The sequence below is a fragment of the Corvus kubaryi genome, unplaced genomic scaffold, assembly GCF_017639235.1.
Source record: "Corvus kubaryi isolate FWS band 111438036 unplaced genomic scaffold, C.kubaryi_AGA036_p1.0 split1-65, whole genome shotgun sequence".
Taxonomy (NCBI): Eukaryota; Metazoa; Chordata; class Aves; order Passeriformes; family Corvidae; genus Corvus; species Corvus kubaryi.
Genome location: NW_024582080.1, coordinates 3,925,957 through 3,939,928, shown reverse-complemented (window position 1 = coordinate 3,939,928; position 13,972 = coordinate 3,925,957). Strand labels below are relative to the sequence as shown.

The 13,972-nt window shown below is 37.4% G+C and overlaps 1 protein-coding gene across 4 annotated transcripts in view; it reads right to left on the bottom strand.

Moving 5' to 3' along the window:
- Positions 1-4,941: 4,941 nt before the first annotated feature.
- The window catches only part of TRPC4 (transient receptor potential cation channel subfamily C member 4), a 132,226-nt gene continuing 123,195 nt past the window's right edge, over positions 4,942-13,972 (bottom strand). For all 4 annotated transcript variants that reach the window (XM_042014227.1, XM_042014226.1, XM_042014228.1 and 1 more), the window contains 3 exons: positions 8,100-8,141; positions 6,450-6,539; positions 4,942-6,026 (listed from right to left, as the gene is read on the bottom strand). In XM_042014227.1, coding sequence (XP_041870161.1) covers positions 5,310-6,026; positions 6,450-6,539; positions 8,100-8,141 — 849 coding nt within the window. In that variant the 3' untranslated portion in view covers positions 4,942-5,309. The remainder of the gene's footprint in view (positions 6,027-6,449; positions 6,540-8,099; positions 8,142-13,972) is intronic.

The following is a 13,972-nucleotide window of genomic DNA, read 5'->3' as shown; positions in this document are numbered from 1 at the left end:
GGAACTGGTATTCATTTCAACTATCAGCTATTGGAAACAGATTTCTAGTCATAGATAATGAACTAAACTCCCTCTTTAATGTACAAAAGAGGCAAGGATCTCTATCAAAGACAATTATTCCGATGTTGAATGTCTACAATTGAAAGCTGCATTGGCCCTTGAGTGTACCAATGTGGTACCGTGGTAGAAAGGTACTAGGTTACAAAGAAATAAAGGCCAGAATGAAAAGGCCACAGCAGTAATGAGCAGTGCCACACCTACCGCTGCACAGCACTTGGCTGTGACTGTGATAGACAACTAAAGAGAGCAAAAAGTTTAATTGAAATGAAAATAACCTAACCGGTTTAGACTACACCCAAAGAAACCCAAGGCTGAAGGGGGATGAGTACAGTCAGAACAAACAGTAGCCAGAAAAAAATTATATAGTAAAAAGATAGTGGCTGCCCGAAAAGTGCAAATATAAACAGTTGAAATGATTCGTGTGTATAAACATTTCATAGCTATACTTAGCAACAGCAGAAGATTTGATTAATTTAGGAAGAGAATGATGTGTTGGAGGGACCTGTGATAAAATTGTATGGCTAAATTTTCTTACAGTTCTAAATTTGTGATGGTTGAAGGTTGCAACTTTTTTTTTGTTCTTTTAATATTAATGAGAAATGACCTCTGCTTCATTCTTTACACTTATACAAATAAGGCAACTTCTCAAGTACTAAAGCAGTGGTTACTGAACTTGATTTGATGTAGTTCAACGAGTTCCACTCCTTTTCATATCTGGAGAATTGAAATTCATCCTCAACTGCAGCAATTTATTTTGGAGTATGTCCAACTACTTGCCCATAAACTGTCTCATAGGATCTCTATTCTGCTCATGCTGCAGTGAATGTAGGGTCCATAATTAAAACTTCAGCTAGTGGAAGAGTTTAAACGCAGAGAAGTAAGATTTTCTCAACAGAGATTAGAGTGCTTATGTTGGAAGACAGGTGTGCCCGAGCACAGTTTACTGGTGTTATCAAATGGTTACTTGACATGGAAAACAGGCAAACTTTGAGCATGGATTAGAACTGGGGAGTTCCACTTTCCCAGGGGTAAATACATAGTATTGCTATTGTTACACTTACATTTACTAGTACTACAGCAATCACTACCGTTATCATTACCAGCACTATTATTTACAATTACTATTTACCAGTACTATTATTTTTGTGAGATTACCCTACTCAGTAAAGCTGTTGGTATCTCTCAAGAGACTTTAAAATGAAGATGGATTATGTTGCTGTCCAACTTGTACCTCTATATTCCCAGAAGAATACTTGATACCAAATGTTTTGAACTGTATTCAAAAGTTCATTGCCTCTTCACTATATTTAAGCATGATTTGCTTCTTTTCTCTTTCATGTTGCTTCTCAGAATATGTTTAAATATTCATCTGAGGTTTAAAGAGTAAATGGAGTGCTATAACTTGCAATATACATATAGAATTTAAGAAGAACATATAATAATTTCTTTGTGTCTTTTTTCTATGCTTTATTCCTGTGAGGAAGCTAAGCAAAAATTTTCCTCCTCAAAGATCAGTCAAAAGATGCTGTTAAGGAAGACATTCTTGTATCAAATATTCTGTTGAAGAATTTTGAGTGTCCGAATACCAGAAATTGCACCATTTACAGAAGATATGCGTTCTCCTGGAACTAGGCACTACTTATTTACAAAAAACCCCTCATATTGGGAAAGTCATAGAATTTCTCATTAAATCCTGATCTATCAAAAAGAAAGTGCTGTGTGAGTTGTTAAGCTCATACCAGTCAATGTAATGGTTTCAATCTATGTATCGTGAAAACAAGATTAAAACCAGCTGCAGAGCTGTGGTTCCCCTGAGGAGGCATCTACTTGGCTTGCTCTCTGGTAATACTGTACCACATACAAATACAGCCATGGCTTACAGCTGGTTCACAGGACCCCACAGTCTGAATCCCCTGATGTTCTGCAGTGCCCTTGAGGGCCACTGAAGCATGCAGAGTCAGAATGAGCTTTTGAAATTTTGTCTTGAAGGTAAGCATGCAGTACTTGCATCCCTGACCTCTGACTGTGGATCAGTGTGAAGCACTCCCTTGCATGGATTCAAGCTGCCTCCTGTCCAGCTATGCCAAGGTAGCAAAGTCCTGCTGGGCTGTCTGCATGCTATTTCTCCAGGAGCTGAAGAAAATACAAAGGGCAGTCAGGGTTTTTTCTTACCAAAAAAAAAAGATATAAATTAAAAAAAATGTTCTCTCAACATTCTAAGCAACCTAATATTGGTATTAAACCCCTTTGTACTTAGTCAATTTTCTAGCTCCATGAAACATTTTATAAGCTGTGCTTCAAAAGACTGTCTTTTATAGGGGTTCATATCCTGGTTCTTTTGTATTCCTCCTATACTGATGCTAATGGAAACTCAGGAAGGGAAAGGGAAGTTTGAACTTTTCAATTTCTTTTGACAAGAAAGTATGCTCAGACTTGCAAGGCTTAATAATGCCTCTGTTGTGGCATTACAAACTTTGTGCATATCTAGATCTTTCTCGGCACAGGTCCTCTTAGAGGCATCCAGACAGGAAGGGGGTTTTTTGGCTGCCTGCAAAGAAAGAAAAGTCCATCATCATTTCAATTTTGGATGTATTTTGGGCTCATCTGTTTTCACAGAATGAGGTACTTATTTGGCATTACTTTTGAATGGAATGGCATCAGGTCCTTATTGGTGTCAAGCTTTGATGCCTAAGAATAACATAAAAATAGAGCAAATCTTGATTTTAAGTATGCCTTATTTAATAGATCTATGTTTCACTATTTGGATGTTAAAAAAAAAAAAGAAGCAGCAAAAGACTGACCACCTGTTGCTATGCAGTACATTGTATCCCTCTGATTAATTATCCTGCCCACCTGCACTGTCCTTGCTGGTCTCTCTTGTATCCACTCTATGACTTAGGCTGATGCCCAGCACAGTGGGTTGTGTGTGATGGTGTGGCTGGTATTTCACATTAACTGTATGGTGTTGGGAACTTCATGCATGGGAGAAACAGGCTCTTATGATGCCAGAATAACATGCAGAACTCCGAGACCTGTGATAGTTAACTTGTTCTTATAATGGTGATGTTTGCAATACAAATATCCTGCTCAGCCACCTTCTGCCTGGAATGAAACCATATGGCTGGAATGGGTTGAAAGCTCTTTTGAGCAAGCACTGTCTGTTTTGAATTTGGCTAGTGTAAAGGGAGTAAGCTTAGGACCCGAAGGCATTACAAACCATGATGAAGAATGAGAAACTGAAAGCAGTAGTGGAGGACTGTTAACTGGGATATAGAAAACTTTGTGACAACCTGTGACACATTTGCTTTATGGCACTTTTAGCAAAAATGTTACAGTATAAAAAAGAACTCTCTAAAAGAGTTGACCTAATACAAATGATATGAGGGTATTCCACCATAATTATTATTTATTTCTTTTTATACTTGTAATAATTCAGGTGCTTTCCAAACAGAAAAGCTGCAGGCCCTGCCCCAAGGAGCTTACAATCTAAAGGTGGACAAGGATAGAGACGTGAAGGAGAGAGGGTCTACAGAGCAGTCAAGAGGCCAAGATGGAAACCATCCAATCAAATATGATTTGAACACATTGTTGCAAAGCTATACAAACTATTTTCCAATTGTGACTCATATTTTCCATTTTGGTTTAACTATATCTGCCATGACACAAACAGGTGTGGAGAAAGGAAGCTTTCAATATATGAGATCAGAGAGAGTAGCACATGTGTAAAGTAGAGCTGAAAAACTCACCTAAAAGTATAGAGATGAGAGGGGTTTGCCTGCATTTCCAAAACATGGTTCAGTACCGGGACAGTTTAGATCCAGAATGATATGGCTTTAGGTCAGGTCCTACAGTTTACATGGGATAGATTCCATCTGAAATGTAAATGTACTCTATGCATCTGGAAGTTCCTTAATACATGCTAATATGAACTAAAAAATCTATCATAGCAGGGCTGGGGAAGTTAAGAACGAAATAACCACACTTTTGTGGTACATTTGGGGGGGCGGCCCCCCGCCCTAAAGAATGGTGTTGAAAGTTGGGGGTGGTCATCCTTATGCCAGCTGTAAAATGACATTTTTAATAATGTAGGACACCAGCCAATGATTAAAAAACCCAGACTGTTTAAATTTAAAAATACTGGTTTTAACTAAGACAGTAAGTCACTCATAAGTTATGAAAAATACAGTTAGGCTTTCTTTATACATTTTGGTATCTATTATAAAACATCCAATCAGGTTCCCCAAACTGTGAAACTGTCAAAGAAACTCTCTTAAGGCGTGCTTTTTAAAACTTCTCAACAAATTGACATATTTATTCAAGTACTCAGGGGATCATTGTATGCTTATTTATTCCTAACGTATCTTTCCCTTAGCAAATGCAGGTGTATTGTGAAGGCAAAAGCTAATAAGCAACTGAATATTAAAGTGCATAGGTTGTCCACATTAGGAAAAACAAATGGTTGAAGAAGCAGTAGCTGTGGTGATTAAGGATTCTTGGGGAGTAATCCATCATCAATTTTTAGTAAGCCGCAGATATTTCTTTTCCTATAAGAAACATTCTTACAGTCTTCAAAACTTGCAAATGCGTTTCTAACAATGGTATCATGACAATCATACTTCTCTTGCTGTGAGGGAAAAGCTGTAATTAAATAATCAAATAGACTGATTTTTCATAATTTACAGGTATTCATATTCCTTCAGTAAATAAAAGAATATAATTTATCTTCTGATTCTGTATAGATTTTGACACAAATAAGTTTCTAGCTATTTAAATAAATGATTCTAATAGCTTGACATGAATTATGCTGGCAGGAGCCACATATGATTATTATGGTACCCAGAATCTTTCAAGAACCTACAAAGTTAAATAAAAGCTTACAAGTCTCTTAAGCTACTTTTTATTTGCATAGAAAAATATTTATCATAGGAGTCAACTATCATATGAGAGAAATTCCGTTTTTTGTAATTGAAAAAGATAGCTAAAAAGTTTCTGTGGGTTATTGCAACAGTACAAGAATACAAGATGCTTCCATTTATTAAAAAATGTAAAACAAATCGTGAAAGCTAAAGCAGGCTACAAAACAGAAGGTCCTCATATTTTCTTTCTCTTGACTACTATGTTACAAGATCATGTGCCACGGTTGAGTACTATAAAGTGTAATTCTGCATTAGCTAATATAATTCTTAAAACACCCCCCCAAAAGCACTATGCAAAATATATATATTTGTAAATGCTTCCTCCTGTAAGCATCACAACCTTGTTATCACGTAGTCACCCTGAACAATTGTTTCCTGTTTCCCATCAGAGTCAATGCTAATGTCCAATGCCTTGTCCAGCTGATTCTGCAGAGTGGCAGGTTCTGAGTTCTGTAACTCCATTTTCTCTGTTTCTGAAACACAAATACTTCCCTCTTCCTGTGAATCCAAAGACTCGCTGTTCTTTTGCGACTCAGCTAACATGCATTTTTTGCCAGGACTTTGGATGTTTAATTCACAGTTCATGGTCAATTCTCCCTCTTCCAGTTCATCAGTTTTCTCACATTGTTCTTCTGCCTGTTGACGGGAAACTTCTTCAGAAACAGTGTATATTTTATTTGTACTCTGCTCCACAGAGTTTGTTTTTGATCGTCTGTGAAACAACCCAAAATTTTTTATGTCTGTTACAAAATTCACACGCTTTTGTTTCTCCTGAGTGGACTCTGACACCATCATTGCTGAGCCATTGCTTACATTATGACCTTCAGAGGCAATATTGGCTGATCGTGGGTGAATCATCGTTGTTATGTCAAAAAGGCTGAAGGGTTTCTTCTTTCCTTTTTTGTTTCCTTCACTCTCACTATTTTCTTCATTTTCTGACAGAGAAGCAGTGTCTTTGCTCATCTTTGCAGTCTGCAAATTAGACAGCTTGCTTCCTTTTAACAAACCCAGGACTTCAAAGCGAAAGCTGGAAATATCTTGCTTTAACTCCTAAAAATTAGGAAGAAAGATGAAATGTCAAGACATCAAAGATAATTTGACTTTTCCTTTTGAAATGAGAAGAGAAGGGAAGGAAAGGGAAAGGGAAAGGGAAAGGGAAAAAAAGAAAAGAAAAGGGAAGAGAAAAAGAAAAAAGAAAAAAGAAAAAAGAAAAAAGAAAAAAGAAAAAAGAAAAAAAAAAAAAAGAAAAGAAAAGAAAAGAAAAGAAAAGAAAAGAAAAGAAAAGAAAAGAGAAAAGAGGGCTTATACTGGGGAACAGGAACAAACTTTACTGTCTGGATGTTGGCATACCTGGCGTCTTCAAGGTTGATTTATATGCTACCTGAATAACTGAGTGTGAGTAATATGCTTCACAGTCTTAAAATATCTTACTAAATTACTAATATACCTATAAACATAAAAATAAACACATACCTTAAAATTTTCTTCTGTCAATCCTTCCTCAGTTTTGGCATCTCTTATCATTGCTGCAACATATCTCTTAACCAGATTTCTCATAACTTCCTAAAAATATGAAGTATTGTGTTAGCTTTCTTGGTATTAGTTACTAATTCTCTCTCAACCCTCCCGTGCTGTGAGATGCAGTGACTTTCTGAATAAAAATGATAGTTCTAGGTTTAATTGGCTGTGACAGGCTTTTTTATGAGTTTGAACTAATGCAGACTTTCAGCATTCAGAAGTCCTCTGCCAATGAATTCCATAGTATGGAGTAAGATTCCATTTGGGGTTTTATTTTTAACCTTTGGTCTGGTAGTTTCCATTGTTGTCTTCTAAGAATCCTAGAAATTATTTAGGTTGAAAGAGATGCCTGGAGGCTGTCTGAGTCATTTCAGGGCCATGACCAGTCAAGTGCTAAATATCTCCACGGGTGAAGATGCTGCAGCCTTCCTGAGCAACATTTTCCAGTTCTTTACTACCCTCACTGTGAAGATAATTCTCCTTACCTTACAGAATTTCCCTTCCTGCAACTTGTGTCCATTTTGTCTTTTGCATTGTACCTCAAAGAAAAATCTGGCTCCTTCTCTCTAACCACCCACTACATTATTTAAGACAGCAGTTATATTCCCACTAACCTACTCCAGGCTGAAATCTGAACTTATTTTATGAGAATCCTCTAACCATCTTGGTGGTCCCTTGCTGGATCCCTTCCAGTTTCTTAACATCTCTCTTGTAGTGTGGGGCCCTGTCATAGGTTACCACTACAGGCCCAGACTTGACATATTGCTCCAGATACAGTCTCACAAGTGAGGGCTGAAGGAGAATAATCACTTCCATCAAAAGGCTGCCTACAGCCTCACTAATGCAGTGTAGTACATGTGTGGTATTCAGTTTGCAGATTAATGGCAAGCAGCTGTTCTGTGTTCACCTTCCCCAGGATTTTATAGATCCCTGTTGTACTCCCCACAGCTGCCTCTTCTTCAGGTTGGAAAAGTCCCAGCTTACCTAGTTATTTTCTTTATGGGATTCATTAACTACCAAGCCTACAGCTCACACCTTGTTTAACTTGCAGCCCTTTTAACATGACAAAAACTCAAAATAAAGCTGAAAATGATTAATTGTGCAATAATAATCTAAAAAGAAAAATAGATGCTGAAGAAGGAAGGATGAAAAAGAACTGCTTACAGGGGATCTAGGCAGAGGGGTTATTAAGGAAGCTGTCTATGGGGCAACTAAAGCTGGAGAGATGAAGAGCAGGTTCTGATGGAGCATGTCAGTGAGCTGCACATATGATCCTGATTATTCCTGGCAGGCAGGTGGGTATTTGCTTTTTTTAAAGGCAATCCATGTTACAGTAGGCAAAATACTGGATAGCATGTTATTGCTCTAGAAAATATCCTTTTTTCTCCAAAAAGAAGACAATTATACTTCTCAAATGTTTTTTTTGAACATCAAAAATATTAAGCTTGTTTGCTGAAGATGAAATAACTACAGATTTTATGGTTTTTTCCTTTTATTTTCCATTTCTGCTTTCTCATAAAATTCTTCCTTTTTTTTTTTTTCCTCATGAAGACATTCTGGAGGCATAGAAAAACAATTGCCCAAAGAACAAACATAGGCCTGTACCTGGTATTGATGATGTCTCCTCAAATTGTCAGCTGCACGTCTCTGAAAAATAGAAACAAAGAAAAAGAAAAAAATTAATCCCTGTCTAGAAATTAAATACTTAACCACAGAAAACAGCAGGCCTGTGCATTATATGGTATCTAGCAAGCTGAGAGAAAAGGTTCAAAATCTGTTGAAAAATGACAGTGTTGGAAAAAAGCCTGTCATTTGGTTTATAGAAATGAGAAGGCTGCTGTGGGGAAGGCAAAATGTATTTTCTACATTTTCATCAAAATTCTTTTATTCCTCCATCACATGGATGTGGTGGAGCAGCCAGGTCACAGGCTGCAGAGCCCCAAGGTCAATGATCTGAGATAGAAGAGGAACAATGGATCATGTCACTCATTTGCACAGACTGAAGCATACTTTACTGAACTGAAAAAAGCTTGACTTGAGTCAAGTTATATTTTTCTTGGAGGTACACAGTGAAAGAACTGGAGTCAATGGACATGAGTTACAGGAAAGGGAAATTCTGTCTGGAAAATCATCAATACAGTGGGGTTCATAAAGCCAGGGTGTTAGCAACACACTTGCTATGGCTCCTAATGTCTCATTTAAGATAAAACTAACCAAAATCTGCACTATTAAACTGTATTAATGAGAAAGTTCCCACTTAGTTCTCTGTTAAAAACACTTAGTCATAGAGATGTGAATGGAAGAAAGAAACAGCTTTCAACGCAGTTTGGTGTTGATAAGGAGGGAAGGTAAAAGGGACAGTAACTCTGAAAAGGAGCAGCAAAAAGAAGTGTGGTATGATGAAAGAATAGCCCAGGTTTCAAGCAGGTGTTGTACTAGATTATGCTGCCATATCTAAGAGCTGCCCAGAAGAAGATGGGAAAAAATGGCCTGAATTATTTTTTTCCTTGAATTCCTTTTGTCCTCAATTGCATAATGAGTAACATATCTCCATCATCTAATTAGTTACCCCTAACTGGTGAAAGAAATACAGTTTTAGCTTGGACTCTTACATCTGCTGCTGACAAGAAAATAATGTGTCTGACTACTGATTGTATTTCTACAAAACAGATCACTTAACAGCAGCTTAAAACAGGGTGAAAAGACATCCAAGGGACTTGTAAAAATTGACCTCAGTAGCATAGTAAGGCAGGCATGGTTAGTAATTTTGTAATTTATTTTTTTTTTTACTTGAAAGAAGTGATGAACCATTTCCCTGTACTCGGAGTCAGTTTACACTTCAAGGTTGATTTCTTGTTTGCAGTTAATTTGAGGGATGCAGTGGCTTTGTGGCTGGGCTTGGCAAAAAATAATGGAAAGGGGGAAAATCGTTATTTCCTAATCAGTCTGAACAGCCACTGTGGGGTAGGGCTTTGTACATGAGAATATTTTCTTCAGTATTTTCCCAGATTTTATTTCTCCATCTATGCCTCCTCAAAGAGAAAATGGGTATTTCTTGTGTTTAAGGATGGAGGAATGGGCGAGCCTGCCCATCACCAGGGCCAGAGGGGACAATGCAGCCGTGGGAAGGCTCATACCCTCACAACACCCTAACTTAGCCGGTTTTTAGAAAAAAAAATCAGACTTCTTGCGGTTGACCACACGGTGGAGATGTTTCATTCTGCTGAGAGAGCACTAAGGGAGTCCGTGGCTGAGCGAGCTCTCAACAACAGATCTGACTCACAGGTGAAGGGAAAAACACTTTAGGGTGTACTTGAAACACACTTAAGAAAATGTGAATAACTCTTATAAGTAAAAGAAATGCTGATTTTTGACTTGCACAATACTTCCTGCAGCTGCTGTCTGCTCTGCTTTATTTTACAGTGAAATGTGAAATAAATACATAGGTTTAATTCTGTATCTGCAACAAGAACTACCTAGATAACGTTTATCTTTTTTCCTGCAACCAATTTGGAAGCTCACAGAAAGAGAGGCTGTTGCTTTTCCACTCAATGCAATGCCAACAAGCACAATTTGGGATAACTATGTGAAAAGATTTATTTGTAATAATGTGTCAGAACAGTTCTACTGCACTTAATTGTTTTCAATCCATACCACCGAGAAGCTGAAAGAAAATTAATTTAATTGTATGTTTTAATGCACAGCCACATACATACTTCACAGGGAATTACACATACATGTAACCTATCAAATTTAATATCCCCAAACAGTTCTCTATCTCCCATTTAAATGTTTAGGTTCTGTCTCCAGTTCCTAGTCATCTTTTGCTTCCTTTTGAAAGCAGAATGAATCTTTGCCTAAACACATCTGAAAATCATGCTATTCACTAGAAATAAAATGTCATTAACATTCATATTGTCCTTATTTAGCTCTCAGCTGGCCCGCTTTTCTCTACTCAGTTATAGTCTAATTTGTGGTTCAAAATTTGTTTCAAGTAACCATTGTGCTATGTGCATGAAGAAGTTGAAAATTATGGCTGGCAAAGGGATAAGTTAAATTTGAATAAAAATAGCAACGGGGGGGAAACACTCTTATGAGGACCATGTTGAATGCAATAATGAAATTGATGGGGATGTTGTTGTCACTTTCCAAAAGGGGGCACTAATATCCTTTAGAAAATCTTAATAGTAGCTCCACTAGTAGTAATAATTATTTTGGTCTTCCTGTTTATGCCATTCCTAGTAATTTGCACTGTTTGGAAAGAATATTTCTTTAGCAGTCAAAAATTTAATAAAATTTTATTACTTATTTTGATGTGTTTTATAAAAATTATATCTTTCATAATGCAGGAATACAAATCTAATGTCTGCATTTGACTTTAAACTGCTTAGTCATAAAGGTCCAGAAAATTAAACTATTGTCTGAAGTTGTGGCATATATTCCTCATCTTGAATAGAAGCATCACCTTTAAAGGGTTAGAACTTATTTGTGTTGACAGAGAGGTTTCTCCATGAAATGGTTCTTGGCTATACAAGGAACACTCCAAATTATTGATTTCCACACCAGATGGAAGGTGTTATTTCTTTGCTCAACTTTCAACAACATACATTACAGAGAAAATACAAAATGCTTACACTGACTTAGAAATTGCATCATTTTCCACTGGGTGAAAAAAGAATAGGAGAAGGGAAAATGAGATTTTCTGTGACAAATGATAATAAAACCATGTGGGTTGCTCGGAAAATGGCATAAAAATCTGTATAGCTAGAAAAGAGGCACCTGTTTATCTAAACATCAGATGCACAAAAAAAAAATTCCCAAAGTTATCCCTGGCAATCCTTTCCATTTTCTCTTCTGAAATACTTAAAATTGTAAGGAAAACATTTTTTGGTGACTGATCAGATATAATGTAGAATGCAATTTGAGGAAAACAGTACAATTTGTTCCGGTGGGACTAGGATTTCTTTTCCCATATATCTTTTTTTTCTGAAATAGTAGTGGATTTCAGATGGCCAGCAGGATTAGCCTTGACACACCTATAAGCCTTGTGCAGTCAGGAAAACCTCAGCCTAATCAATAGAATTATATTACTAATCTGGTTTTTGCAAAGGTGAGCTAACAAAATTAATGGAACTGATAGATATAGATATAGATATAGATGATATAGATATGTAAAGAGCAGCACACACTTATTTCAGAGTTTTAAGCGCAGGAGATAACTGATAATAGCTGAAGAAAATGCTGCATACCTGGGATATGTCAAAATGACAGAATATAAAAATGTGCTGAACTCTGAAGGGTAGAAGAGCTTTGTCTAATTCATAGCAGAGCTGAAATAGTAGTAAATCACATGTACCATCCTGTCCTTCCCTCAGCTGAAGCTGTGGCTAGAGAAGCTGCCATTAGCATGCTGGGCACCAGGTTGCTTTGGAGAAAAAGCTTCTCCCTTGAAAAACCTCCCCTTAACTTCACCACCCACTGCTTCAGCTGTCCCACTACAACAAAGAACAGAAGAACCACAGAACCAACATCCAAAAAGAAGCAAATTAATTGGCTTTTTTCAGAAGCACCTCACATTGCTACAGACCGTGTTCTTGCCCATGATAATTTTGTTATAAACAGCAATGTAGATGATCCTCCCAAGCAACCATGTCATACTTATTTTTACTGGCATTTCTCTTGTTCCTATGGGCCAGATAAATCATTTCACTAGAATGTGTGCTGTAAACTATCCTGACCCTGAACCCTTTCTTTACACATTCTGCCTGCATATACTGAACTCTCAAGTGTATACATATATAAATTTGAGAGTGGATTGTTGACACATATGGATTGATCCTTGATTCAGTCCTAGTTTATAATTCCTGGCTTTTTGGTACTGAGGATTTTTTGCAGAGATCATGCATAATTCTTGCCAGCTCCATTCTTCTATCATCTATTTTGTATCCTCTAGCACTGACTCACTCTTTGGATGCGCACTATTGCTTTTTCTACTGGAAAACACCATAGCATGTCACTGTTGATTAGTGCTTCCTAATAGGGAAGTTAACATTTAGAAATTTCAGAACAAAATGTTTTGAAATCTGAGTTCTGTCTTACAGACAATGTGGCATCCATCCATACATACAGCCAATATAAGAAAATCAGTTTATAGTACTTTTTTCTCTCCCAGTACTGGTTGTAGGGAAGGAGCCAGAGTTTATAACACAGGACTCAGTGAAAAGGAGTAGATCCCAACAAAGCTGATCTTGTAGCTCAGAGGCCAAAGTTATTACAGGGGAGATACAAGTGAGCTGGAATCATCTGAGATCCTTGAACAAAAGACAGAGAAAATGGTTCATTTACTTTTGGTTGAAAGGGCATAGAGGTTCTAAATTTAATTTGTGATGTAGCTTGTTGGGACAATTGAAAAAGTTCTAGGAAATCAAGGCTGAGCTGTGGGTGATGGGAAGTTTGTGAAAACTAGAAAGAAGTGCACTCCCCCAGGACAAACTATGAGATCACCATGGTGTGCCCATTTGTTGACTGATGATTTAACCTCTTGGGGAATGTCCAGTTAACAGTGCTCAGGTGGTGTTTTGCGTCTATCTGATGTGGAAATCAGAGCACAGAGCGCATACACACATCTTACTCTATTTTGGAGCTTGGGTGAATAACTGGGCCTGGAAATTGCAAAATGTTCCAAATTCATGTAACCCTAATGGGGCTTGTGTTATGCTGAGGAATTAGCTGAAGAATTTTGCAGTTTTATGAGATGCTCATATGGTGGACTGAATCTGCCTGGTCAGCCACAGCCACTCACTTTTTTCAGGCAGCTGGAAGTGTGGTTGCCATGATGGCTCTGCTGGTGAGCTCTCTGCTTCAGAGGGGTTTCAGCTCTAATTCCAACTAAGAATCTGTTCTGTAGGGGAAACCAGGGATGGATATGGCCCTACTATCCCACGTGCTTTGGGGGTTCCACTTTCAAATAATGTAAAAAAAAATTTGCAGAAGTCAACTAAAAATGTCCCACATCTCTCCCTCGCTGATGTGCTCCACTCCCAAACAGTTCAGTAATTAGTGGTTCACATTCAAATCATAAGGAAGTTAGGTTCAGCTCCCTCTCTTCTGTTGTCCCAAGAGAGAACCTTAGCCCCTGCAGTATCTTAGAGATCTTGACAGGAAATTTCTATTATAGCTTTTATGCTTGGGGTAGATAATTAAATATCCACTGGAGAACAGAAGTAAACCTGGGTCTACTCAGGCCAAGATATTTGCTTTACATGGCAGCTTCTCCTTTCTTCAAAAAGAAATTTCATCCTGAAGCTGTAAAGTCTTTCCTGACAAAGGCTTATTTGAAACTGAAATATACTAATTAAAATGTTTGGGGTTTACAGATTTTGGGTTTTAAGAAAAGAGAAGAGAAGAGAAGAGAAGAGAAGAGAAGAGAAGAGAAAAGAAAAGAAAAGAAAAGAAAAGAAAAGAAAAGAAAAGAAAAG